We start from the raw sequence: 25840 nt of genomic DNA, 5'->3' as shown, positions 1-25840 counted from the left end.
GGAGGAGGTTATTGAGGCAAGATGATGTATTCTAAATCCAGGTACAGCAGATACTGTACCTGGCTAGCTGTACAGTACACAGTACAATAGAAAATATATTATCTTTTAACCAAAAATAACACTTTTCCTTACGAGAATACTGCGATTCAAGACTAAGCTTACTACTCTCTGTTCTCGGTCGGTACATTTCTACCTATCAATATCCAATTCTACCTGTGCACCTGACAATGGGGAACGTTTGGTCTATAGTGATGTTTCTGCTCGGCTATACCCCGTCGGTTCATCTTTCGCTCCCAAGGTTGAGTCCTGGACGGTTTTATGGTTCTTTACCCCATTGAGTTCCGTTCCCCTTATACAGACCCCAACCAATGTTTGTCACACTTTTTTTCTTTTGTTTCTTTTCGCTTGGCTGTGATGATCGCCCCTCGCCGCTAAAGAGTCCCATTATTCTATCCACCTCACTAACCCAGTAAGGAAACAATTAGGCAAAAAGTAACAAAAACTGTGCGCTCTGCGCACGACGGTTAAAACCCCCTCCATAGCAAATTATGGTATCCTGGATACACCTAGTACTATACAAACGTGGACCTTCTAGGCATACTGGTTCATGGATAAATAAATAACAATATCAATAATTGCCTACAAAAAATTATTTCGCTATTTCTTCATTGTTTGAAACTAAGGCTCTTATTCAACTTATTCAACTTAACCATAATCTTATACTTCTCGTGTTATTAAGTAAACAGAGTTTTCCATGGTTGGTTTTTATTCTTACCATCACTGTATCATGACAAGACCTATAGTTGAACAATCAAAAGAAGTCCTGAAGAGATGCAATAACTCACTACAACCTATTCTGATCGTTTTATAAAATAGAAAGAATCTAACTTTGTAGCGACGCTCCAAAAAACCCCAATATCAAAATGCTTTGAGTTGTACAAGTTAAACAAAAAACACGAGGTTCTGCAGGGCCAACCCATGACGCAACCACGTGACGGGAACCGTGACTTCCACTGACCGTCGAACTTCCACTCCTGCTTTTCCCCTCGAGCGAAGCCACTGGGGAAACCATCGTGACCAGCCATCGCCTTCATCTTTCGTCCGGTTCGACGAGTACAAGCCATCTACGCCTAGGTCTGAAGGCCACTTTACGACATACCATCCCCTCACCAGGGCTTTGCCTTCGCCCCCTCCTTCCCTTCGCTTGAAAATCCACCCCTCCTTGCCCTCCCTCAAAACGGGAACATCATTTCTCCAAAAAAAGTGACTCTCTTTTCTTTGCTTTTTGGGATCGGCGCCTAGGGTCATATCATTTTTCTTCCTCATGCTTTGAGGGTTTGCATCTTGTTGTCTTGTCCACCCAAGCGTATGTTCTTTTTTTGTTTTTCCCTTCAAAACCCCTCCCCTCCCCTCCCACCAGTTCAACCCACTACTATCCCGGCACCATTACCAACCACCATTGTCCGATATACACCCAAGGACTTTGGTTCCGCAAATCTGCTTTTTATACTCTTGACCAGACCAACCTGTTTATACATTTTCCCGATCCGATCTGTCGTTGGCCAATCCATCAACGGGAAAAAAATCTATTGATATCGCCTTGCCATTCTCCCCGCCCACCACCGATTTTGATCACCTCCGCATACCGCCGATAGTTCCTCGCGTTGACTGATGTGTTTAGAAAAGCAGAGCGATGATTAGCTTCAGGGTGGAACATCATTCAGATTCCTCGAGACTTCGTCAAGATCACCCTTCCCGTGGAACCGACACCGGATCGTTCAACGGCAATGCCGATGGCCAGTGAGACCAGTAGTACCACCACTATGACCACTTTCTCCGCCCCGATCCCTGCTACCAGATCGCTGCCCAGCAACCAATCGGCGCTGGCGGCCTCGTTCACCAACTTCCTCACCGTGTCCGTCCACCAAATACTTTTCTTACGTACCGTTTACCCGCGCGCGACTTTCCTCCCCGTGCGAGCATATAATTACCCTGTCCGACAATCCCGTCACCCTAAGGTGTGTGACTATATCAATGATGCATCTATCGCAGTCGGGACGGAAATTTTGAAAGGCACAATTACCGCAGTCAGTATCATCATTTCATCTCTCCGCACAAATCAGCCCCTCGAACGATATGCCTTTGATCTATCAGGCTTCCCCCGGGCACCTGCTGGAGAAGTGAACACTACATTTGAAGACAGAAGTGAAGATACATCTAGGCCAGGTGGCCCCGTTTCGGATCGGGGTCCGGCGCCAACTTCGGTCGACCTCGAATCACAATTTCGGGCTTGTTTGGCGCGTCTTGCGTCTGCCTGTGCACGCCTTACCCCTCTACCGCGAGATGACGAATTCAGCTTTACCGTCTGTATCGAAGTTAGCGAAGACGCACTACCCCCCGCGGGCACTACTAAAGAAGAACAAACATGGATAGTCGCCGAACCAGGCAAGGTGCACCTGAGATCCTGCACTGCCCCCTTCTCTGTATCGAAATTACGGAATGGTGAGCCTCAACAGCCACCCCCTCGGGTCTCAAATGGCCGCGCGAAAACAGTACCGGTGCGACGTGTGGAGGCTGGGGAACTTCGATTGGAGTTGTGGGTAGAGGAAGCGCGGCAGAAGTTTAACGAACCGGTGGAGTCAGAACAGCCTCCCTGAACTTTTTATTCCTATTAGGGGGAATATTTGTGTCAACCTATGGGAATTGTTCGTTTGTTATCTGTCCACATCCATCTCAGTCTCATTCTTGATTTAGCGTGACCAATGATCGAACATACATGATGGACGAGGATATTTAGGAATTGCCGTCCGCAAGAAAGTGGCGCAAATATATAAAACGGGGAGCGGACGATTTTTGGGACTCGCATGGCATTTACTTACATAGATCAGGTTCATATCTTTCTTTCTCTTTTCTTTCTACTTTTTTTCTTATCCCTTATCTCCCCACCTCTTGTTTACTTTTTTTTATCCTGACACCTTTCTACGACGCTCCTTCTCCTCTTTTACCCTCATTCTCATTGATCTCCTGGTTTTGGTCCCCCAAAACTACTCTCTCATCTATTGCATTTTATGTTGCTGAACCCGAGGTTTGACTCTCCTCGCTGATCTTTTTTACCTTTGAATGTTTTTGCTGCGGTCCGGCCTATATTTCATACCATCTCATTTTTTGTATTTCATTTTCTCTTTTGTTGAAATTCTCAACTACATGAATCTCTTTCATTTTTTCTTCTCTAGCCAATCCAATTATTAAGCAACTAGTTCCCAATGTCGTCTCGGTTCTTGCTTCTATTTGCATTTGTGTTTAACCCGTTATGACCCTTTCTTTGCTCTTTCCCCATGAACCCCTCCTTTCCTTTGACCCGCTTTTCTTTCTGGTCTAGGTGCTGGTGGCTATGCCGTAATGTCGTGCATTTTATTATGGTTTTGTCTCTTTATGCATGTCTTCTGCTGTGTTTCAATGTTCGTCATTTTTGTTCTTTCTCTGCCTCCGACTAGAACCTCTCGGATCTGGATATTGTGGAAATTAGGCTGTCTACGACGACTTTGTAATTATGATATAGTCGAAGTACCGTAAGTAATGGAGATTGTCGAAAATTGAAAGTCCTGGTGAAAGGCGAATGCGATTTTCCACCTACGTAATTTCACTTGGTCCTGTTGCCTGTACACTTCTGCCTACTTGTCTAAGCACCGACTCGGAGTCAATATAAGTAACGTGGCGGCGATCTATGTATTATTAAATTGCTAGGGACTTTATGCGGCTCCAGGGCTCGAGAGAGATGATCTCATATATTAGTACATCAAGTCAGTGTCTAGTTGTACTTGACTCATGTAGTTGTCTACAAGTCTTTATATGAGCTCTCGCATGGCCAAAATCGATATGATAGGCACTTATTCCCCCTCATTTGAAATGCTTGGACCTTCATTAAACCACTCCTATGCTTTGGAGGACTCAAATAAACACATAAAAAAACATAAATTGACCAAGAAGGCAGATCAACGTCATAATACAGCTAAGTCGGATACACTAGGTCTCTCTTCTATATAGCAAAAGTACAAAGTATGCTATTTAGGAATTTTTGATTTTTGATTCCTGATGCCTAAAAGTATGATGCTTAATACAGGTTATGGACACGCCACTTATGTAGTATTATAGCAGGGAATAACCTCCATATACCTCCATCATTATAGGCAAACCCGAGGTATACACTATCAAAAGTACCCACATCATCACCACCTACCTCATAAAACACGAAAAAAACAACCCAAAAAAAAACACGCATGAAACATCCAAAACCCCACAACGCTAAGCTTTAAACAAAGCCATTCATAAACACCTCATTTCCATGGTTTCTCTCCCAAAATTCAAACCCCGATCCACGTCTCATGCACCCTTACATAATCCACCACATGACCCCATCATACCCTACCAGCACATGACCCATACCCTAAGCCCTTACGTCAACGGCAGGTCCAACGGAAAGCTCGCTCAAGCCGCTTGCCGTCGCTTGTCATCGGCCCGGTTGACAAAGAGACACCCGCTTGGCCCCGTATAGAGCTGGAGAGTCCGGACCGAATCATGATGTGCAAGTGCACAAGAAAGCGGGGGTGACGAGATAGAATGGGAATGGTGTTACACCTCTTTGCTTCGTAGGGTGTACTGTATGTAGTGTTGCGGACGGAACTCCGCCGGAGGAGCTAAGCTAAGTAAGATGGGTTTAAATGGAGGTCGCGGCCTACATATCCACTTGGTTCGATTTGACCCCGGATTTTTCTTCGAATAAGGAACGGAATTTAATTTTTCGCTTGTGTTATTTTCTCTTTTCTTTCTTTGGGTCGGGGCTCTTTTTGCTTTGCATGACGTATAGCTCTTTTTACGGGACCGGCGGAGACGAATCTGGACTGGTCTTGTGAGAATTGAACCTGAAGGTTTTCGGTCTTCTATATAAGCTTCGCTTTCTTTGCGGGGAACTTTGAAGGCTTTCAGTGAATGGTTTTGGTTCTTTGTTCATCCTTCACTTCGATTTTCTAGCTACATCCATCATCTATCTCTTGATTGAGCCGAAGCATCCGCCAAGCTTGAAAGACAAAGAGCCAACCGATTTACCAGCTTCAACCAATATTTTAAAATGATTGCAGCAAACGTCACTTCTCTTCCATCGGGAGATTCACCCGACTTGATTTTGGTCCCTGCCACCCCCGAGGAACGCATCGCTTCTATCAAGCTCAACAGCATTGCTTGGAAAGGACCATTGAATATCGAAACCTATATTGCGCGTGAAGACCATTTATTCGCCCAACGACTGACCCGCGACGGCCTGACATGCTGGATACTAGTCGACAAGTCCGAACCCGAGGGCGAGCGCACAATCCTCAGCTCCTGCGAAACATATCAGAAGAAAGCACTACTGGCACATAACGGCGAAGTGGAAAATGTCTCCACACACGGCATCGGGAGCGTTTACTGCAGACCCGAATTTCGGGGGAAAGGATATGCGAAACGGATGTTCCAAGAATTAAGCGTGAAAGTTGATACATGGAAGATGGAGAAAGAGAAAAGGGGTCGATCTCTATTTACAGTTCTTTTTTCTGACATTGGGAAGAATTTCTATGCTCAGTTTGGATGGAAGCCGTTCTTATCTTCGCATATGAGTCTGCCACCACTCCCGAAGCAAGAGCTGTCTAATGGGGCAGCGGTGAAACAGAGTGAAACCAAGGTTCTATGTGCAGCAGATGTGCAGAAACACATTTGCAATGAGACCGTTATAAACAAGTTGAGGGATCAGCTGCATGATGCTTCACAGGCTACACCTGGTAGTATGATTGCGATTATGCCCGATTACGATCATTTCGTGTGGCATTGGGCCCGGGAGGAGTTTTTTGCAGAGAAGCTTTTGCCGAATCGCTCTTCGCCTGTGATTAAGGGTGCTGGAAATGACTTGGCTCGTGTGTATTGTTCTTGGACTAGGAACTTCGGCGAAACCCCCGAGGATAATGTTTTGTATATCCTGCGATGGGTCTATGATGATCCTACCTCGAAAGAAGAGGAACAGACTTTGGTTGATGCCATGGTTGCCATTTTGCGGCAGGCACAGCAAGAGGCGCATGAGTGGAATATGAGCAAGGTCGAGTTTTGGAATCCGACACCATTACTGCAGAAGGCGGTTTCGATTTTGGACTCAGACGCTCAGATTGTGCATCGTGAGAAGAGCAGTATTGCTAGTTTGCGTTGGACTGGTGCGGAGAAGGGACTTGGTAATGATGTGGAATGGTTCCTGAACGAGAAGTATGCTTGGTGTTGAACGGGAATATCTTTTTTGAACCATTCAACGTTTACCAGTTTCTTTCCATTTCCATTTTTCTTTTCATTGCATTTCGGTTTTGATTTTTTCTCATGATCTAGGCCTCTTACGCATGTCAAGTGGGAAAGGCCTGGACGGTTTCGGGTGGGAGATATGACCATTATGTTCCTAGAGATGCTAGGCATCATAGATATGAGCGCATATCGTCAAACGCAATTGCGGACTTGATGACTTGCACTCAATTGCGCTTTTGTGATTTCAGCAATTCATGCCAGTTCCTGGTGGGTTTGGCTTTTGCCGCCGCCGCGCCAGCAGAAGCTTTAGCAGTATGCTGGCGTTGCGAAGGCTCCACAAAGAAAATTGTCGTAGGATCGGGACTTTGATAAGCCCCATCCTGTAATTTTGATAAAGACGCTTCGCTTCTCCAAGATTCGGGGAGAGAATCTTTCCATGAACGTAGGAATTCGCTTCGTCCAATGGCAGAAGATGCTGTAGGTGCCATGGCCGCAAGATAGGTCTCACCTACCCAGCGCGAACACTCGACTTTATCAAAGCTTGCCCCTATAAATCAAAATCAGATGATTAGTCGGCCTGTACAAATCTCCAACTCCGCCTGCCTATCACACTCACATTTAATCTCGTCCGCCAGAGGTGGTCGCTCATCTGCCGTACAAAGCTTCCTGACAAGCGCCTCAAGCAATGCCCTCGGAAACGGAGCCTCAGACGCATCGTCATCATCCAGAACAGATTTCCACAGATCCCCAACAAGGAATTGCTTCTCCAGATCAATGCCCTGCAAAATGGCCCCCTCCATCATACGCTTCCACACATTCAAACGCATTCGCGCCGAAGGCCTCCATCCCGCCGATGCACACACAAATGCAGAAATATCGACCCATCCATCCTCGCACTGCGCCGTAGAAACGGGAATATCAGCACACACCTGATCCCTCAGCCTCTGCACCTCAATCAAGTCCATATCCCCCGTCGCCTGATTATCATCCATCATGATATCATCATCACCATCCCGCCTATCATACAGCTGTAGACTCCTCTCAAGAAACGGAACAGCCGAGAATCCACCCTCCGGAATATGAAGCTCCAATGTTGACCCGCACTTTGCAATAGCACTCACTGCATCATCGGGTAGATTCAGCGCACCACTTTCTCCAGCTTCCTCTTCTACAACCTTGATATCTGCCCGTGAAATACGTCCCAAACTCGGACGTATGATATGAATGGAGTTCGATGACTGGACCTGGCGAATACGGTAGGTTTTATCGGCGGTGCAGAGGTTGACGTATTCCTGGGCGCTGGAATCGGGTACCGCCTGTGCCAGGGCAGCGGAGGGTGACTTTAGTTCTAAGCTGTGGATCTGGTTAGTATGAAATTTCTAGCATTTTGATCAATTGAAAGGGTCTGTCTTGTAATGTCAAGCGGTAATTGCTGCGTTGCTGGACTTACCTCGGTGCATCCTTTGCTGATAACAGGGTATCTAGTTCTGGTGGGAGTTCGAGGAGTCGGAACCCTTGTTGGGGTTGTGTATTCGTGAATAGAATACCTCGTGAATCTTGGGTCGTCATTGGTACGATTGAGTCCCCCGCGATGATCTTGTGAAATGTTGAGGGGGAATGTCGTCAGACGCGGAAAATACTGGGGACGCGAAGGGACGCGCTTTCGTGCACAGACCACATTTTAATGTGTAGATCGGGCTGGTTTTATCGACCGACTTGGTACTCTACTCCAATTCTACTGAATAAAGAAAAAAAGTAATAGACCAGACTAAAATGTTGATCGATTCACATAATAACTATAAAAATATATCAAATCTCACAATGGAAATCGCCTTAGCTTCAGAAATACAACGTAAATAAATTATATATCAACACACAACTAGACTATTATGATTTATATCACCTACTATAAAATGTATGTCATTATCTTCATCATCCCCCAAACCAGCAGGAGCATTAACAAAAAGCAACCCAACAAAACACAATAAAAACGCCCCCGTCAACCCAAAATACGGAAGTCCAACCCACAACCCGCCTCTCCCCATCCCAACATCAAACAGCCAAGCCAACGCCGGTCCTCCAAACAACGACCCCCCAGTCTGCAAAATCCCCATCAAAGTATTAAGATTCGAAGTCTCCTGCGGCGAAACATATCCATTTGCCAAAGACCGACAAAGAGGACCCATCCCCGCTCCAAGACTCTGTATCGCAAGTCCCATAACAACAACATCTATGCTTGAAGCAGCCATCCAGAACATTCCCAAGGCAGCCATACCTGTTGAAATTCGTGCGAGCGTTAGATCCCTCGCGTTTGAACTTTGCCAGCGGAGAATAATAGTAGATAGAATTGGGAGCGCGAGGAGGAGAACGATCATGTGGATTATTCCGCGGAGAGTGAGGAGGTATCCTGTTTCCGAGAGAGACCAGTTGAAACGCTTGCTTATGTATTGGGCAAAGAATTGGGATGTGCCAATGAATTCAGGCATGCGGATGAGTCCTGTAGCCAGGACGATGATTATCGAGTTGGATTTAAGAGATGCGAGAGATTGGTTAAAGAGGTGGAAGGATTGTGATAGGTAGGATTTTATAGCGTGAGGTTGGAGATCGTATGGGTCCAAGTTGTATTGTTTTGGAAATGTTTCTTCTTCCAATGAGCTGTGTGTCTCTGGTATGAATACTAGAGATATCATGCTTATTGGCGCGAGGAAGATGCTGATTAGAGCTGGTGTCCATGGTGAAGAGGCCTCCATGAGGTTCGAGGCGATTACAGGACCTAAAGTGTTGCCTAGTAGGCCTGCGAACTCTATAACAAAGAATGCTGATGCTCTGTTTATCACAGATATTAGCTTTTTTCAGGGTTGTTCACTGAATATTGGATACGTACCTGTTTGAGCTGTCTGCTAGATCGCATGCTATGGAGTATAGAAGGGAGACTTGGATCGTGAACCCGCCTCCCACGACGAGAAATAAAGGTCCAGCTGTGATTAATCGTGCTGGTAAAGTCCCAGGGAATGCAAGAACAGTCAATTCCCAAGACATGCAGAGCATGGTCCCGACGATAGAGAGGTAAATAACGGGCTTTTGACCAATTCTGGAGTAAACGAAGTTAGCGTATGCTTCATTAAACTCGAATAAGTCATGACAAACCTATCAGCCAGAACTCCGAACGGAAATGCAGTAATCAGACCTAGAGAAGCTAGTCAATAACTGGGTATATCGCTAGAAGTCATCAAATATACCAATAATAGCCTCGACCGCAGGCAATGAGCTTGTCGTATACGCCAACTTCGTTTGAATATGATCATTCTTGCAGAACCCCTCCGTGATTAAAGACAAATCTTTAATCCTCTTAACATCTTGAAGGCAAATATTATCTTCAATAAGTTGTGTCAATGGTACACTGAGTAATGTATCACTTGCATTTAGAAAGAAAACGCATATAGAAAGTAGGTATATAGATGTCCATTTCGACTGATCTTTGACTTTCGTTCCAAGTAATGGCGATCGTTCATTATGCCCAGGCATTGTGACTATGAATTAAATTGGATTAAAAGAAGAAAGAAAGAAGACCGGACTTGAAGAATCCGGGGCATGCTAGAGAAATAGCTACTCCTCATATGTGGGGGAGCTTCTATCTAAGTAGTGAGTATCGATAATGGATATCTGGAGATAGGCACATAGATACGAGAACCAGGTTTAGATAGATAGGGTGATCCGATGGCGGTCAACGTGACCGGTTAACATTATCATCACTTGCTTCGGTCTCTGTTAATGTGCGTGGTGCCGTTCAAATGTTGTGCAACGGTTAAATGGTGAGATTTGATTGGGTCACGGTTACTTATCAGATTGTGGTTGCATCAGCTGCGTTGACCTCGGGAACGAGTGCGGTAGAGAGATAAGAATAAGAATACGATACGAGAAACTATATCGTAGATCTGGGATCTGAGATCGCTTAGTTTATGAACTGGTGTAGGTTAACTCATGAACTATATTACTCTCATGATGAGACCATGTGAACAAGTCACTCATACAATAGTGAGATCTAAACGGCTCGGCCCGAATTATAGCATCTTGATGGCTAGCGCTGACGTTAGGTCATGCTATGGTTTACAGGTTACGATGTATGTACTCTTCAAATGATCTAAGATGGGAGCGTATAGATGGAAAGTCGAAAAAAAATCAATTGCCTTTTCAAAATACCGTATTGCTTGTTTACCATATCACGCCTTCTAATATGCTTCTAAAACCATGATAAGACACCCGCGCCAAATAACGAAGATATACACAGGGAACGAGAGGAGGCCCGAGAGACCTACCAAAGACATCATTCCCTGGTTCAGCAAAAGATTATCCCACCTGATGCATCGAATGAGTCAACAAAAAGGAAAGAAATAGAAAAGAAATAGAAAAGAAAAAAGGACGTCCTGATAGATACCCGACATGTGACGACTTCAAGCAAGTATGCTGACCCTGTAGCCTAGAGAGGCGTAAAATATTCCAGCCAGCTGGGAGCGTCTAAAACGGGGACCCTGCGGCTCGGGCGGCTTGATAGTGTAGGATAGTGGAAGAGACTGCAGTGTCATAGCCACCACTATTTATTTGTTGGATGATCCCTTGCCAGCGTTTTTCTCGGCGTGCGCAATCGGGCCTTCCTCGGAGCCTTTAGCAGCATCTCCATTAACCACATCCTGGGCCTTTTTGACCTGGCTTCCTTCTTTTTGCTGAGCTAGCTCACGTTCTTTCTCCTCGCGCTCTAGAGCTTCTTTTTCCAGCTCCATTTCTTCCATGTGGCGCAGGTCATCCACGCTAGGCTCGTATAGATGCCAAATAACGTAATGGGGGAGACCGACGACGGAGAATTTCATGCGTTTGGCCATCTGGAGATTGTAAGTTAGATGCTGAACCGTATTCCATGGGATTAACGGGAGTTATCCTTACCTTGCCAAATCCTTCTGTCTCGGCATGCTTCTCGAAACTGAAAGCAGGGAAATGAACACCAGCACGGAAGACCTGGGCCTTTGCCAAAATGCTCACACCACCAATACCATCCAGTTCCATTTCCATATCTGGGTCACCGTATGGATCGCGCAGGTAGGCCAGATGAGGTCGCCACGTCGCGTACTCGGCGTATCCCTCCACGATAACTGCATCCTCGTCCAGAGTATCCGCTAACGCCAACGCAGTCTCCGACTCCTGCCACGAGTTCAAATCATATGGTTGTTCTCCACCCAGCCAGTCAGGAAGCGGTCGCCAAACATCTAAACACATTAGATTAGTTCTTATCGCAAGTCAAAGGGCCGCATAAGTCACTCACTAGGAACAATAACATCTTTGTTATGCCTCATCAAATCCTCAATAATTGTAAACGGAGCTGTCTCCACATCTGCATCTCGCCAGTAAACCCAGCTATGCGTAGGACGCAGCGTAGCACTCAACAACCAATTCCTCGCCTGCGCCATCAATTTACGGCGACTTGCCTGCGCTTCAAACCCATGCCGACTTTCCACATCCTGCTGCACTTTTTGTCCAAAGTCCTTCTGGATCACTGAGATCTCCCCGAAAGACATTTTCGGATCCGGGTCATTCTGTATATCTTGCAGCATGCTCGAGAGCATGTTGAGGGTATCATCGCGGGAGTCCGAGACCAAAAAGGCTAAATCGATCAAATTGTGCGGATATGTAAGGTTGCGCAGGTGCGAGAAGAACATGGGGAGGTGGGAGGCAGCATCGCGCAGAGGTGTGAGCATTAGGACGCGTTCGCCGCGTTCCCAGCCCTTTTCGGTACCCGTTACTTCGGAGAGGTCATAATATCGAACTGTTTGGAGCTGGAGGTCGGCTGAGGGGTGGAAGAGACCGAGGGAGATAGCTGGGAGGAGTGCTGCGCGCCATGATGGGAAGATGAAGATCACTAGAAGTAGCGATACCCCACCGAGGAGAATAAGTCGTTGGAAGAGCTGGCGGCGGCGGCGCAGGCTGGGTTGTGAACGAGGCTGGAAGCTAGTAGGAAAGACAGATTAGCATTGAGACTATTTAGCGTTCTCTCTTTTCTCCACAAATTTTTTCTTTCTTTCTTTCTTTCTTTCTTCCATTGCGGCTTCAACTGCAGTGGTTCGATCTGCGGAGAAAACGCGTGGCCTTTCGCGGAACCGACGACGTACCGATTTGGAGAGATGGAGAAGGCATTCGACCCGCGAGGGTAGGCTGAAGCGCCTTTAGGATAGGCGGGATGCCTATTCATGGCTTTCGGAAGCTCACAGCATCGAGGCTTGTGATTAGTGTGGATTGGGTGGGCTGGAACGGCCCTCTCACTTGGCCCGGGGGGTCTGATCTCGAAAAGGCCAGCTTTTTATTTTGGAGGTAGGAAAGACACAGGGGGAGAAAGAAGGAAGATAGAACAAGACTAAAATCGACGATCGCAAGGCTAAGCTAGATGACAGCAAGCCACGCCCCGTGGTTCCTTTTTAATGAGGGAAGGGGAGAAGAGAGTGTTACAGAAGCAAGAATTGGTGTTTCGCCCTTGAACCTAATCCGGATTTCCGCTTGCAGTTATCACGGCAAAGAAATTATATTATATCATAAATTGATTAATCTGATAGGTCTATTCCCTGCATATATTAGAATAGAATTCACTTAATAATTATTGCCAATGTTTTAATTCAATTCCTGTCAGATGCTTTACAGCACTATTCCAGGCACTGATCGACGTTGATGATCCTTTGAACTTAAGCTTCCCACTTCTTCCCGTTCCTCGTCATCTGCACCCCCGTTACATGCATGACGGATCCGGTCTCATTATCTCGACCTTATACGGATTGCTTCTCCGCTGAAATGCAACTGAAGCAATTCAAATGGAGATAAATTTGGAAGTGACAGTCATCAGTTACACCGTCGCGATTAGGGATTAAGGATGAAGATACTCATGGTTAGCCTGTCTAGATTTAGAGTCTCAGAATCACTGTCTCCCATGATCTTCGAATCTGCCATGGTGGAACGTGGGAATGTATACGAGTCAGATTTTAGCTTACCTACTTGGTATCATGGCAATAAGTACACTCACCCTGGCTATGTAGCTGAACATCATGATATACCCGAGTCACATGATATTCGTGTATTGTAATGGGGAATATGATACATTCTGAGCGGTTTGAGTCAGCATTCTGTGATTAAGATGTGGTCAGATATTCTAGCAATTCAGACCTCTTCTCCTTCGGACAACCCTACCGGTCTCTATCTTAGTATTTCTACTATCCCCTAGAGGACGATCCTGGTTCGCAGACAGGACATCTCCTATGACAAGATGTTTGGTGTGGGTGTCTTTACTCACTACAACAGGTACCTATCACAGTGCTAAAAGATTATTTGAGAAATCATCAAAGACATCAACCCTACCCGTGGACTACGATCCCAGCATCAAACACGAACATTTACTTGAAGAAGTTAGTCATGAAATCAAGGAACAATGTCTTCGACAAATTTTGTAAGGAACGTCTGCTGAAGCTTTAAACCCCCCCCCCCCCCCTTGCCCCCCAAAACGAGATCTGTTAGGGGAGATCTATGCTGTCAAAAGACTTGTATAGGCCTGCTTGGGCCTGGCCCCCGCGGCCGAAGCCTCCTACTAGGGGCTAGAGAGAATCACTTTAATGCTTGGACCTGCGCAAACATGTTTAGCCTTTGTTGCGAATTGGTGTTGTTACCATTCTTAGATGCCTTACGCCGATGGCACACACCTAAGCATCCACACCTAGTTAACTAGTGCATTTAGCCTTCTATCCCGGCTTCCTTTTTTTATCTTCCTTGAGCTATCACCTTCATCGAGCTGCTACTCCTTTCTTTTAGTAAATATCTGAGCATCCTCACAGGAAAACCCCACTCGGCGGACGAAATCCGGTGTGTATAGCTGCATACAAGGAGTGAGTGGGCTTGACACATGATCCCTAGACAGTATGCTAGTATATTACTCTCTCAGTCTAGTATCGTTTGTTTATGCTGAGGTGCGTATTTTGGCATTTGTTCTAAATTAAAACAACAAGAACAAAAAGCCTCTTTACATAATGAACGCTATTTTCTCAAGATTTGATGAAGTCAAGCAGATCTTTGTTGACTTCCTCAACATTAATGTTGTGAATAGCGTGAGATCCGCCTTTGTAAATCCTCAGCTTTCCTTGGGGTAGAAGTTTCGATGACTTCAATCCAGCAGCCTCAATGGGAACAACCTGATCATCATCGCCATGAAGAACCAATACGGGAATATTGATCTTCTTCAGGTCCTCTGTGAAGTCTGTTTCCGAAAAGTCCTTAATCGAGTCATACGCAGACTTGAAACTGGTGTTCATCCCCTGCTGCCACCAGCTACGAATCTGTCCTTCACTTTTCTCTGCACCAGCTCGGTTAAAACCAAAGAAAGGCCCACTGGGGACATCCAAAAAGAACTGCGCGCGATCCTTTCGCATGGCCTGTCGAAACGTATCAAATACAGATTTCTCTGTTCCCTCGGGGTTGGAACTGGTCTTCAACATTAGAGGTGGCACAGCTCCGACCAGAACGGCTTTCTTGAATCGGCCTGTGCCGTGCTTTCCAAGGTAATGTGCGACTTCTCCACCCCCATGAGAGTGGCCAACCATCACTGCATCTTTAACCCGGAGGTATGAAAACAGCTCCTCGAGATCATCGACAAAGGTATCCATGTTGTTTCCGTCCCAGGTCTGTGTCGATCGCCCATGACCACGGCGATCGTGCGCAATGACACGATATCCTTGATCGGCTAAATAGAACATTTGATTCTCCCAGCTGTCACTGCTCAGAGGCCAGCCATGGGAAAATGTGACGATGGAGCCATTGGAATTGCCCCAGTCTTTATAGAAGAGCTCAGCTCCGTCTCTAAGCTTCAAATGTGGCATAGTAGAAATTAACTGTACTCAATGAATCTTTGTTCAGATGAAGTGTTGAAAATTTCGAAGAACAATGGAAAATTGGTCCATTGAACGTTGGCAAAAGTTATTTGCAAGGAATTTGTGTCGAGTAAGCTGTGCTATGATTCACAAGCTAGAGCTTTATGCTGCAAGTCGTGACGAGTTCATGATATCATCATATCACTTTTTGCCACGCCATCGAAATTCGATTCGTCACAGCAATGACCTCTGTAATTGACTGAGCTCCAGTATCAATCGGACTATAAAAACAAATTGTTATCCTGGAGAATCCCCCGGTGGAAGAAGTTGGCGTTTGCTGAGCGGACATCCGTTTAACTTAGTTCCATTTAACCCCGTAACGGATGTGCTCCGCCCACTATAGGATTACACATTGCGTATCCCTAACTAATCAAATCTCACTGATTATTGAACCCCGAGTCGCGTGAAATTACGTATGCCAGAGGAGGTTGGGATCTTTCAAGGGTCTTTGAATTGATTCATGTATGTGGCGACAATGGCTATCGAGACTGAAACAGTACTTATCCCGTATGTGCATACTCTACTAATTAAATAGCGTAGGCCTTTATGGCAATGCGAAATTTACTTGAATAGTGGGAACTTCAGTATACAGCGATGTAGAGAATGGAAATAATGATTTTCTTATTAAAAACTTGAAAGCATGTTTACCTATAAAGTTCCTCCACGATCACACGTGCTCTTTGTGCTCTGCAATTTCAGCTTCAGTCTCCTTGCCACTGAAGAAATTGTCCTCTGTAACATCTCCTTTAGGAACTCTTCTGGCCATTGGAACAATGTCCCAAATGGTGGGAGCTTCACGAAATACTCGATCAATAAGCTCGAGGTTGCGGCCCATTGTCTCAGGATAAAAAGGCAGTGTCACTATAGGGACGCAGGCGCACGTGGATACAAATACCAGATAGTACTTCCAGCCAATGCTAGACAATGCCACCGGACTGACCATAGTGATGATAAAATTCCAAAGCCAATGGTTGGCCGTAGACATCGAAGCCATAGCAACCCGCAGATGAACAGGAGCGACTTCAGCACAGTAGAGAAAATTACCACCCAGAAACCCGATCGGGTAGAAAAAGTTGAAAATAAAGATAGTCGCGGCCGAAATAATGGAGGCATCCTGGTTGGACTCGGGAAAGCTGTTTGTTACAGCCATCACGACCATACAAAGGCACATCCCTGTGCCGCTGAACACAAATAGGGACCGTCGTCCATAACGATCCACGGCTGCGAAGGCAATAAAAGAACATAAGAACTTCCATGTCAATGAAGAAGCAGCAATAATTTGAGGGATTTTACCCTGTAGATGGAGGTTATCCTCGAAGATCGTGGTCGTGTAAACAGAGATGAGGTTCCCACCGACAAGCTGCTGAAGTGTCTGGATTCCCATACACAGAATGAAGCGATATCCAAGCCTTGAATCGTTATTTCCGCGAAAAATATCCATAATCGAAGAGGAGGAAGTTGATTCCAGTGAATGCTGTATCCGGGAGATTTCAAGCTCAATATTTCTATCGTCAGGGCTTATGCCGTTCAGGCGAGCAAGTGCTTCTTTGGCCATGGTTGGTTGGTTTACCTGTACCAGCCAGCGTGGTGATTCAGGGAACATAAAAATTGTCAGGCAGACAAGTAGTGAGAAAAATACTGGAATTGCAAGCGATATCCGCCATTGTAAAGGGCCAGATGAAAGGTTACCGAATCCAAAGTTGAGCCAGCTTGATGTAAAGAAGCCCACACAAATAAAGATGCCGGAAGTGATGACCTTGCGCCCTCTGCTTCCGGCAGACGAGCTCTCGGCTTGCCATACAGGCACTGTCACATTAAGCTGGCCCACGCCAACCCCCAAAGTTATGCGACCAATGATAAACTGTGCCAAGGTAAATGCCGTACACTGGAGGATTTGGCCGACAGCGCAGATAATGGCGGCTAAGAAGATACTTCTTCTCCGACCTAGTTTGTCCCCGATCAATGAGCACGACAGGGAGCCCAAAAGACCACCAATTTGTAGACAAGCATTGACGAGACCTTCTATAGTTGAGTTGGTGGATTCCTGGGCTCCATGTGTGTTGATAGTATCGATTTGTGGGAAAAGATGCACCACATTTGGTAACTTCAACAGAGAGGAAAGCCCTGCTTGATTATAGCCGTAAAGGATAAAAGCCGGTGCGGTAACGAGGAAGGTTTGCCATAATGTTATTCTTTTGGAAAACGAAAACATTTTGAGCTTGCTAAAGGGAAGGTAGGAGGTGGAAGAGATATTTAAGTCTCGAAAAAGTGGAACCTTAGTAGGAGCAAAGGGAGAGGAAGTCACTATGCTCATATATCATGATCATAATTTAGCATAAGTCAGTTATGTGAATCTCATAGAACAACATGGCCCAATCTCCACATTCTCCGCATTTTACTTTCTATCCAGTCCTCCTATCGGATCTAGTCCGGGGAATATCATACCGCTAGATAGTATTAACCTTAGCAGGTAATAAGAATGACATTAAAAGATCTTTTCACCAGTAAATGGTGGTTTACAATGGGAGTTTTTAAATAGCAAGCCGGTAATTTTGGTGCCATCTGGTCCACTTAACTTAGAGACTTGCATACATTGGATGCCCATAAAGAAGTTCACCAAGAAATCCATGCAGCTAATAAATTCACTTAGTTTTAATCTAGCGACAGGATCGTGGCTTGTTCGCAACTTGGAAGTTGTACTCAACATCCGATACAGTGGCAACATTTTTATTAGAGTTACGTATTTTTTTCCTATCAATAAATTACAAGTGTTCAAAAAATCATGACCATCAAGCTTTTGATCTGGCATTCAAAAAAAGAAGGGGAATCACGCTGCGTATCACGGCATCCCTCCGCATGTCTCGGCATCAAACCGCACCCAGAGGGTAATTATCCCCCTTTTGATAGCTATGCCATATTCTTAGTATGGAAAACTGTCCTTGGAATACGTCTAGGTGATGAATGTTACGCTAAAGCTTTTTGGGCCCTTGATAGGAAAGAGCGCAGCGAGATGCAAGCCGCTTTACCTCGTGAAAATGAGTACGATTTACCTTTCAGGTTGAGATCCAGCCCATTTCACTGATATCAAACAAAAAACTATCTTTTGGTTTTGGCTTTATAACGATTTATTGATATATCTTTCAACAACTTCTTCTTATTACTGTGCCAAAGATAATACGTATGACGACGCAAATATTCGAGCGAGATGTGCAAAGTTGCTCAATACATTCCAATCTTATAAATTTTAGATACAATTTGAGATGTTTCAGTCAAAATTCAAGCTTGCCGCTCCCACACTTTTTGCTTCCTCATTCAACGCATCGATCTCCGCCCGCGTGAAAGGGATCCCACCCGCCAATCGCTCATCCCGAGTGATCTGCTCAATTTCACCAGGGAAGTAGATACGATCAATACCTCCCATTTTGTCACTTCCCACTACTCGCTGATAAAGATAGTCCATGCGCGACTTGAAGTCCTCCAGATCCATAAACAAGTCAGGCTTTATCGCGACCAAGAAATGTCCAACGTCAGCTGGCTTGCAGGGGTCATATGGATTTGTGACATGGCCTGCAAACGCAGATCCAGAAAAGACGCCGGAGAAAACATCCATCATGATAGAAAGAGCAGAACCCTTGGGTCCTCCCATAGGAAGCATGACGCCTTCAAGGGCGCTAGCAGGGTCATCAGTGATATTTCCTTCCTTATCAAGGGCCCAATCAGTTGGGATTTTCTCCCCTCTTCGTAGAGCTTTGTAAATTTTGCCTCGTGCTGCAACCGAGGGCGCCATATCGAGAATAAATGGGCGTTCTTTTCCGGCAGGGGCACCGCAGGCGATGGGGGATACACCCATAAGTTTGGATTTGCCGCCCCATACCGGAAGTGCTGGTGATGAATTGGTGAAAACGAGAGACATCATGCCGGCGTCGATAGCTTGTTCCACCAGCCAGGCAGACATGCCAAAGTGGTTAGAGTGTTTGATGGAAACCATGCCGATACCGAATACCTTGGCCATTTCGATCGCTCTTTCCATACCCATGTGGGCGGAAACAAATCCAAATGCGTTCTTCCCATCAACAGAGGCCACCACGGGCGTTGTTTGGCTGAGCTCAGGAACAGCTATGGGGTCCAACACCTTTTCACGAATTCGCTTCATGTACGACGGTATACGGTTTGAACCGTGCGTGTCGACGCCCCGGAGATCTGCCATTAGAAGACATCTCGACACGGTGCTAGCATGATCAGGAGATACTCCGTTCCCGGTTAGAATGCCCTGAACAAGGGCCTCTAGATCTGCAGGCTTAATATGATGGACTTGTTGAGAAGGATCAGCCATTGTGTGGAAAATTCGCTCAGTGGCGTTGAGTGGTGTTTTAGGGGTGTTTTTTTTCAGTTTCCTGATGCGAAGACATCAAGTGATGTCTTCTTTTTAAAGGGAAGAAGGTCGAGAAAAGTGGTTCCTGCGGACGCGATGTTCATGTAGTCGTCCCTCAACTCCCGAGGCCGGTGGATACGAAGTTTAGACGGGCCATTTCCGATTGGACGAACGATGGGAGCGGCACAGCTCCGATTGGAATTGTCGGGGGAATCGGGGATGCCTGATACCTTTTTCGCTTCGCCTCTACTTATTTGTTATGAACGGTTGAAATAGCTGAAATAGCTGAAATCGCTAGAGAAATCGGGGTACTTTTAGATGACCCATTACAATAGAACGTGGATATGATTCACCTCCTTCATAAATCTAAATTATATCATATGTCAACTATAAAGCAGCTTAATTAGCTTACGATGATAACAGCGCTTAGCAACACGTCCCTGATGCTTGGACCTGATACCAAAGATTGTGTATAGGAGAATTGTGATATTGTATAGATTTTCTAACATTTTATCCCATCTAGTGTAGCTATCCACGGGTATATCTATACATAGTTCTATCCGAAGAACAAAACACCTCTACATTAAGACAATAACGGAAAGTCACACATATACTCGTCCTCCTCATCGACTTCAAAATCGAACCGCATCAGATCTTCTTTGTAGGGGAACATGTACGTGGAGGTTACACTGCAAAGATTAGCATAAGATCCCGTTACCCGAAGACGGTCATTCATAACTCACCGATGATGCTCAGCACTAGCCTGGTACTCCAATAAGGCTTCTAGATTCTCGTGGAAGCTGACAAGAGAAATTTGGAATCCCTTGCTGCGTTCAATAGGATCAGTTACGCTAGGTCCTCCAACTAGAAGGCGTCCTCGTTTTACACAAGGAAGATTCTTCAACTTCTTGAGTTCGGTCACAAATTTTTGTTTGTGTTCCTCTGTGACTTCAGGGCGAAATTTGAACAGGACTAATAATGTGTGAGAATGGATTTGTCGATATAGAATGCCTTGCGATAGAAACGTACCGATGTGAACCAGAGTCATTTTGTGGTGCGGAGTGTGGATACTTCGGAGTGATGATTTTAATTTCAGGGAAATCAAAAGAATGAAATTTTGTAGTTCAAATAAAACCTTCAAATATATTTCTTTAGGGATCTAGGTAAGCTCTGTGCACCTACTAGTAGATACCCGGGGAGTGGGACCCATCCGCAGCTGGTCGAGCGGAGTACATCCGAGACTCGGACCACGTTAGATCTTAACTCTGCCCCGCTACTTGTTGAATGAATTAACTTCAAGCACGGAAATTTATCCGTCCGGCCTAGGCCCTTCGAAGTAATTTTATCCAATCTGTGCTTCACTGGTCCACTGGAGGGCTTCTCTCCGTGGTCTTATGATCTCACAAATCGCATATTCAAAAGTCGATAAATTTATTGCTCCACATGACGGATCGTCATTGTCCATTTCAGAGAATTAAAGTGGAAGTTTAGTAAACAAACACATTTACTATCACAGAAAATAGCACAGGCATGGGATAGATGGAATAAGACATTGTACATTCTATAGAGTCGAATAAATTTTATATACAAGAGTCAGCCGAGATAGAGCAACTTGAATAGACTCTTTCGCTCGATCCTTCAGCCGTTTACACTCTTCCTGTTGAGGACGTGATTCCACCGTCCACCACTAGTTCCTGTCCTGTAATATATTGCGACTCATCGGCTGCAAGAAACAGAGTGGCATTGGCAACGTCCCAAGCATCTCCCATTTTCTTCATCGGAACCTGATCATCGCGCATTTTCATATAGCTTTCTTCATCACCTCCAGGGGCGTATCTCTTGGCAAGCGCGCGAGTATACGGCGTGTAGATCAAGCCTGGAACGACTGTATTCAGCCTTACTCCTCGGTCGGCGTATATCACAGCAGTTGCTTTAGTAAACTGCATAATGGCAGCTTTGGTGGCTGAATAGGCGACTTGAGGCTTCCCAATGTATCGTAGTCCTGCAATACTCGAGACGTTGATCACTGCGCCGCCAGTCTCTTGTTTCTCCATAATGGGGAGAACAAAGTGAGTCGTCAGGTAGATACTTTTCAGGTTGAGATCAACCTGCTGATCCCATATCTCTTCTTGCATGGTAGCTGGACAACCAGGCTCTGACTTTCCAACATTGTTTATCAGAATGTCGATACGACCGTGCTTTGCGAGACAGGCGTCAACTAGAGCTTTGGTGGACTCGAAACCGGTAACATCTGTTTGCTGAATATCGCAAATGCCACCACCAGCCTCGATCCGTGCTTTGGTCCTTTCAGCAGCCGCCAATGTGCGATTTCCTCCAAAGATAATTGCTCCTTGCTGTGAGAGTTTCATCGCGATCGCAGCCCCGATGCCCCAGCCATCATCGCTCGTTTGCCCGAGACCGGTGATAAGGGCAATTTTCCCGTCAAGTCGAAGCATTGTCGAAGATGATAGAATTGGGATATTAGGCGATGAAATTGAGGAAATTCAATCGAGATCACATCATAGGGCATTTTGACGTTTATTTGTAGCCCCCAAAACAGTATAGTCTGTGTATTGTGTTGCTTGGAAATAGCTTGGTTGCGGATGGCTTCCGTTGTTTCTCAGTGCGGGGTCGCCCCCGTTCCTCGGGATAAGCTAAGGACCCATACGGTATGACACAATTACCTCCAAGGCATCGGGGTCATGGCCGATTGAACGTTTACCGAAGAAAAAGCGATCGTGCGCATTTCTTCAGTTTCACCCTTCATCAACTGCGAGCTACATGCGCCCAAGACAAAATGACCACCCCTACTGAATCCGACCCAGTCAAAAAAGACTACGATCTGTCGCAGTCTTTAGATACAAGCTTTGGTCTTCGACAGGGACTTACATCTTATGGTGACCAACATTTTTCATTGTTTCTGCGAAAGGTCTTCATCAAAGCCCTTGGTTATTCTGAAGATGCCCTGTCGCGTCCTATCATCGGTATCATCAACACCGGTTCGGGCTTCAACCCCTGCCACGGGAATGCCCCCCAGCTTATCGAGGCCGCAAAGCGGGGAATTCATTTGAACGGAGGAATTGCCATTGACTTTCCTACGATCAGTGTTGCTGAGAGTTTCTCCCACCCCACGAGCATGTTTCTTCGGAACCTTATGAGTATGGATACGGAGGAGATGATCAAGGCTCAGCCCGTGGATGCGTGTATCATGATTGGAGGTATTTTTTTGGCAATAAATTCCCTTCATTTGAATGAAGATCACTAATACTCGCATATAGGATGCGATAAGACTGTTCCTGCGCAGATCATGGGCGGTATCTCGGCCAATAAACCTGTTCTCCCACTGATTACCGGGCCGATGATGCCAGGTAGCCAGCGTGGAAAGCGAATTGGTGCCTGTACTGATTGTCGGAATAACTGGGCTTCTTACCGCGCCGGGAATATAGACATAGAGGAGATCATGGAGGTTAATGAAGAGCTCGCTCCAACGGTATGTTACCTTTTTCACAGCCAATCATAGAAAAGTCTCGATCTACCACAGCGAGCCGTGCTAATCATTATTTTACATACAGATTGGGACATGTGGTGTGATGGGAACAGCTAGTACAATGGCATGTATCACCGCAGCACTTGGACTAATTCCCCTTCAGGGTGCATCAGCCCCAGCCGTCTCTGCAGCTCGGATGAGAATTGCGGAGCAGACAGGTGCAAATGCCGTCGCTGCAGCGAAGGCCCAGAGAACTCCTCAAGCTCTCCTCTCCGCCGAATCCTTCTACAATGCTGCCATAGTTCTTCAAGCTATCGGTGGATCGACCAATGTCATGGTTCATTTAATGGCTATAGTGAACCGACACCCACTTCTCAGCGGTAACTTCAATTTAGAAAACCTAGACCTTATCGGCAGAACCACCCCTCTTCTAGTGGATTTGAAACCAAGCGGAGATAACTATATGACTGACTTTCACAACGCCGGTGGAATGATAACTCTCCTGAATCGTTTGCGACCGTTGCTTTATCTCAACGCTCAAACTCTATCAGGCGAGACTTTGGGCGAGCTACTCGATCGTACTCCATTCCGCGACTTTGAATATGCTCGCACTATTATTCGTCCCATTTCCGATCCTTTATATCCCTGTTCATCTTTAGCTGTTGTCCGCGGCAACATTGCCCCCAACGGTGCTGTGATGAAAGCTTCGGCCTCTAAGGACAGGCGTCTCCTTCACCACAAAGCTAAAGCCGTAGTCTTTGAAAATTCGCAGGATCTAGCTCTCCGGATTGATGATCTTGATCTCGAGGTCACTGCCGATTCTATTCTGGTTCTCAAAGGGATTGGCCCAATAGGGAACCCGGGAATGCCAGAAGCCGGCATGATTCCAATTCCGCGCAAGCTGGCCACGCAAGGTGTCACAGATATGCTTCGGATATCTGATGGAAGAATGTCTGGAACTGCAGGAGGAACAATCTTGCTGCATGTCTCACCAGAGTCAGGGATTCCCGATTCTCCGTTTGGGGTTGTGCAGACTGGAGACGAGATAGAGTTTCAATTGGACAGCCGGAAAATCGAGCTGTTAATCTCTGAAGAAGAGCTGCAGAGGCGTATTGCGGAACGGAAAGAGAAGTTGGTGAACTTGAAAGACGGAGAACAGCCATCAGTGTGGTTACAACGACAGACCCGGCGCGGATATAGAGGTCTCTATGAACGGACGGTCAACCAGGCGCATGAAGGTGCTGATTTCGATTTCTTAACTGCCACTGGTCCGACACAATAGCTCCCTACGAAAGGGGAAAATGGACAAATGCATTCTGCTAAATAGCTAAAGTTCAAATTTGGTCTACCAATTGGGCTGTATATTAAAAACGTACTTGACTCGAATGTTGCCCTAGGAACTTATACATATCTTTTAGAGATATCAATACTATGTGAGGCGCATACTAACTTCGTACTCATAACATACAATGAAGATTTCAAGACCAAAGAGTTGTACCACAATTATGTTGAAAAAATGACAACTTCATCAAGCAGCTATTCTAGCACAAATTTAATCAAAGGCAACCAGCACAATGCCAATCAACTCTCAAAATCGAAGCGCTTTCGCTTTCCACAATATATAAAACATTGGACTTTTCTCCTCCCCAAGTCAAATTTGTAGTGCCATTTCCAACTGAACTTTCGATTTTCGTCTTTAGTTTACCATTGGAACCATGAACATAAATAGTCCCTAAGGTTGAGTGAGCAACAAACACATTCCCCTCCTCATCCAGCGCCATTCCATCTGGCCCTCCAATCCCATAATAGCTCGAATATCGGCCAACGCGTTGCACAGACCCATCCTCATAGAAAGGGATATGCCAAACAGCATTGTCTCTTGTCATAGCTACGAGCAGTGATGTTTTATCTCGGGTCAGAACGAGGCCATTAGGTGAAGGTCCATTCGTAATGATTGGATCTAATCGTCCATTAGGAAAAAGGCGATACACCCGTCCCGATGGATCATGGAGACCCGTCATTCCTTGATCCGTGAAATAGATCGAGCCGTCAGGAGCAACGACTAAATCGTTGGGCCCCTTGAACCTTTCGCCATGGTAGCGAGTCGCAAGTGGTGTGACCGTTTTAGTCGTCAAGTCAAGAGATAGTATACCTTGCTTGAAGTCTGCGATGACTATTTTTTCAGTCAATGGATTCCAGGCCATACCATTTGGCTCGCCATCGTATTCGAGGAAAAGTGACCAAGTCGCAGTGGCTATATCGATGGAAAATATTCGCCCGTAGGGAATATCGGTCACGAACAAACAGGATAGATGAGAGATAAATACTGGACCTTCCAGGAATGAGTCAATCTTTCGATTTCTTTTCTGGTTTTTGGAGTGTTCTGAGCTCCCTGGTCTTCGGAATTCAGCTGGGAGCGATATCCATTGCTGTGCGGTGATAACTGGGGTGTCTTGAGTGACCATTGTTGTATGGTTGCATGAGGGCTAAAAGAAAACGAGACCGTGATTTTTTTTTTTTTGAAAATGAGATTCTAGAATGCAGCCCCATTAAAATATACTGTAATGTCAGGGAGCGGTTCTTCTTACTCTGAAGTCTGTCCATGGGAAGCAGACCCGCCGATATGCGGCTCCCCTCCGCTTATCCCCTTGGTCACCAGAGATGACACACTTTGGGGTCGACGTAAACGCTTCGACCGCGAGGGTTGTGAATGAAAGCTTA

The 25840-nt window shown here is 45.8% G+C and overlaps 12 protein-coding genes across 12 annotated transcripts; 3 read left to right on the top strand and 9 right to left on the bottom strand.

The window, feature by feature from the left end:
- Positions 1 to 1787: 1787 nt before the first annotated feature.
- Positions 1788 to 2657, top strand: N7478_004525 (putative mitotic spindle checkpoint protein (Mad2B); the record flags this gene model as incomplete). The annotated part of the gene is made up of 1 exon (XM_056920739.1): positions 1788 to 2657. One exon carries the CDS (start codon positions 1788 to 1790, stop codon positions 2655 to 2657), a length of 870 nt encoding a protein of 289 aa, XP_056778776.1.
- Positions 2658 to 5125: 2468 nt separating this feature from the next.
- N7478_004524 (uncharacterized protein) lies at positions 5126 to 6298 on the top strand (the record flags this gene model as incomplete). The annotated part of the gene is made up of 1 exon (XM_056920738.1): positions 5126 to 6298. The coding sequence occupies one exon, from the start codon at positions 5126 to 5128 to the stop codon at positions 6296 to 6298; it is 1173 nt and encodes a 390-aa protein (XP_056778775.1).
- A 238-nt stretch (positions 6299 to 6536) lies between these two features.
- N7478_004523 (putative sister chromatid cohesion protein Dcc1) lies at positions 6537 to 7881 on the bottom strand (the record flags this gene model as incomplete). The annotated part of the gene is made up of 3 exons (XM_056920737.1): positions 6537 to 6859; positions 6929 to 7665; positions 7763 to 7881. 3 exons carry the CDS (start codon positions 7879 to 7881, stop codon positions 6537 to 6539), a joined length of 1179 nt encoding a protein of 392 aa, XP_056778774.1.
- A 292-nt stretch (positions 7882 to 8173) lies between these two features.
- Positions 8174 to 9351, bottom strand: N7478_004522 (uncharacterized protein; the record flags this gene model as incomplete). The annotated part of the gene is made up of 3 exons (XM_056920736.1): positions 8174 to 8191; positions 8220 to 9138; positions 9197 to 9351. 3 exons carry the CDS (start codon positions 9349 to 9351, stop codon positions 8174 to 8176), a joined length of 1092 nt encoding a protein of 363 aa, XP_056778773.1.
- Positions 9352 to 10907: 1556 nt separating this feature from the next.
- N7478_004521 (ANP1/MMN9/VAN1 family protein) lies at positions 10908 to 12550 on the bottom strand (the record flags this gene model as incomplete). Its single annotated transcript, XM_056920735.1, has 4 exons — positions 10908 to 11189; positions 11251 to 11570; positions 11627 to 12309; positions 12471 to 12550. 4 exons carry the CDS (start codon positions 12548 to 12550, stop codon positions 10908 to 10910), a joined length of 1365 nt encoding a protein of 454 aa, XP_056778772.1.
- A 1828-nt stretch (positions 12551 to 14378) lies between these two features.
- Positions 14379 to 15209, bottom strand: N7478_004520 (alpha/beta fold hydrolase; the record flags this gene model as incomplete). The annotated part of the gene is made up of 1 exon (XM_056920734.1): positions 14379 to 15209. The coding sequence occupies one exon, from the start codon at positions 15207 to 15209 to the stop codon at positions 14379 to 14381; it is 831 nt and encodes a 276-aa protein (XP_056778771.1).
- A 718-nt stretch (positions 15210 to 15927) lies between these two features.
- Positions 15928 to 17472, bottom strand: N7478_004519 (sugar porter family MFS transporter; the record flags this gene model as incomplete). Its single annotated transcript, XM_056920733.1, has 1 exon — positions 15928 to 17472. The coding sequence occupies one exon, from the start codon at positions 17470 to 17472 to the stop codon at positions 15928 to 15930; it is 1545 nt and encodes a 514-aa protein (XP_056778770.1).
- A 1053-nt stretch (positions 17473 to 18525) lies between these two features.
- On the bottom strand, positions 18526 to 19593 carry N7478_004518 (Ldh family oxidoreductase; the record flags this gene model as incomplete). Its single annotated transcript, XM_056920732.1, has 1 exon — positions 18526 to 19593. The coding sequence occupies one exon, from the start codon at positions 19591 to 19593 to the stop codon at positions 18526 to 18528; it is 1068 nt and encodes a 355-aa protein (XP_056778769.1).
- A 622-nt stretch (positions 19594 to 20215) lies between these two features.
- Positions 20216 to 20680, bottom strand: N7478_004517 (Dabb family protein; the record flags this gene model as incomplete). Its single annotated transcript, XM_056920731.1, has 3 exons — positions 20216 to 20321; positions 20376 to 20604; positions 20662 to 20680. 3 exons carry the CDS (start codon positions 20678 to 20680, stop codon positions 20216 to 20218), a joined length of 354 nt encoding a protein of 117 aa, XP_056778768.1.
- Positions 20681 to 21278: 598 nt separating this feature from the next.
- On the bottom strand, positions 21279 to 22088 carry N7478_004516 (SDR family NAD(P)-dependent oxidoreductase; the record flags this gene model as incomplete). The annotated part of the gene is made up of 1 exon (XM_056920730.1): positions 21279 to 22088. One exon carries the CDS (start codon positions 22086 to 22088, stop codon positions 21279 to 21281), a length of 810 nt encoding a protein of 269 aa, XP_056778767.1.
- Positions 22089 to 22429: 341 nt separating this feature from the next.
- On the top strand, positions 22430 to 24401 carry ilv3C (putative dihydroxy-acid dehydratase; the record flags this gene model as incomplete). The annotated part of the gene is made up of 3 exons (XM_056920729.1): positions 22430 to 22850; positions 22911 to 23122; positions 23205 to 24401. The coding sequence occupies 3 exons, from the start codon at positions 22430 to 22432 to the stop codon at positions 24399 to 24401; spliced, it is 1830 nt and encodes a 609-aa protein (XP_056778766.1).
- Positions 24402 to 24675: 274 nt separating this feature from the next.
- On the bottom strand, positions 24676 to 25584 carry N7478_004514 (SMP-30/gluconolactonase/LRE family protein; the record flags this gene model as incomplete). The annotated part of the gene is made up of 1 exon (XM_056920728.1): positions 24676 to 25584. One exon carries the CDS (start codon positions 25582 to 25584, stop codon positions 24676 to 24678), a length of 909 nt encoding a protein of 302 aa, XP_056778765.1.
- Between the last annotated feature and the right edge of the window lie 256 nt (positions 25585 to 25840).

The sequence above is a fragment of the Penicillium angulare genome (assembly GCF_028827245.1).
Source record: "Penicillium angulare strain IBT 27051 chromosome Unknown utg000004l_segment0_segment0, whole genome shotgun sequence".
NCBI lineage: Eukaryota > Fungi > Ascomycota > Eurotiomycetes > Eurotiales > Aspergillaceae > Penicillium > Penicillium angulare.
Note: the sequence above shows the minus strand (reverse complement) of the source record. Positions and strands in the feature narration are given on the sequence as shown.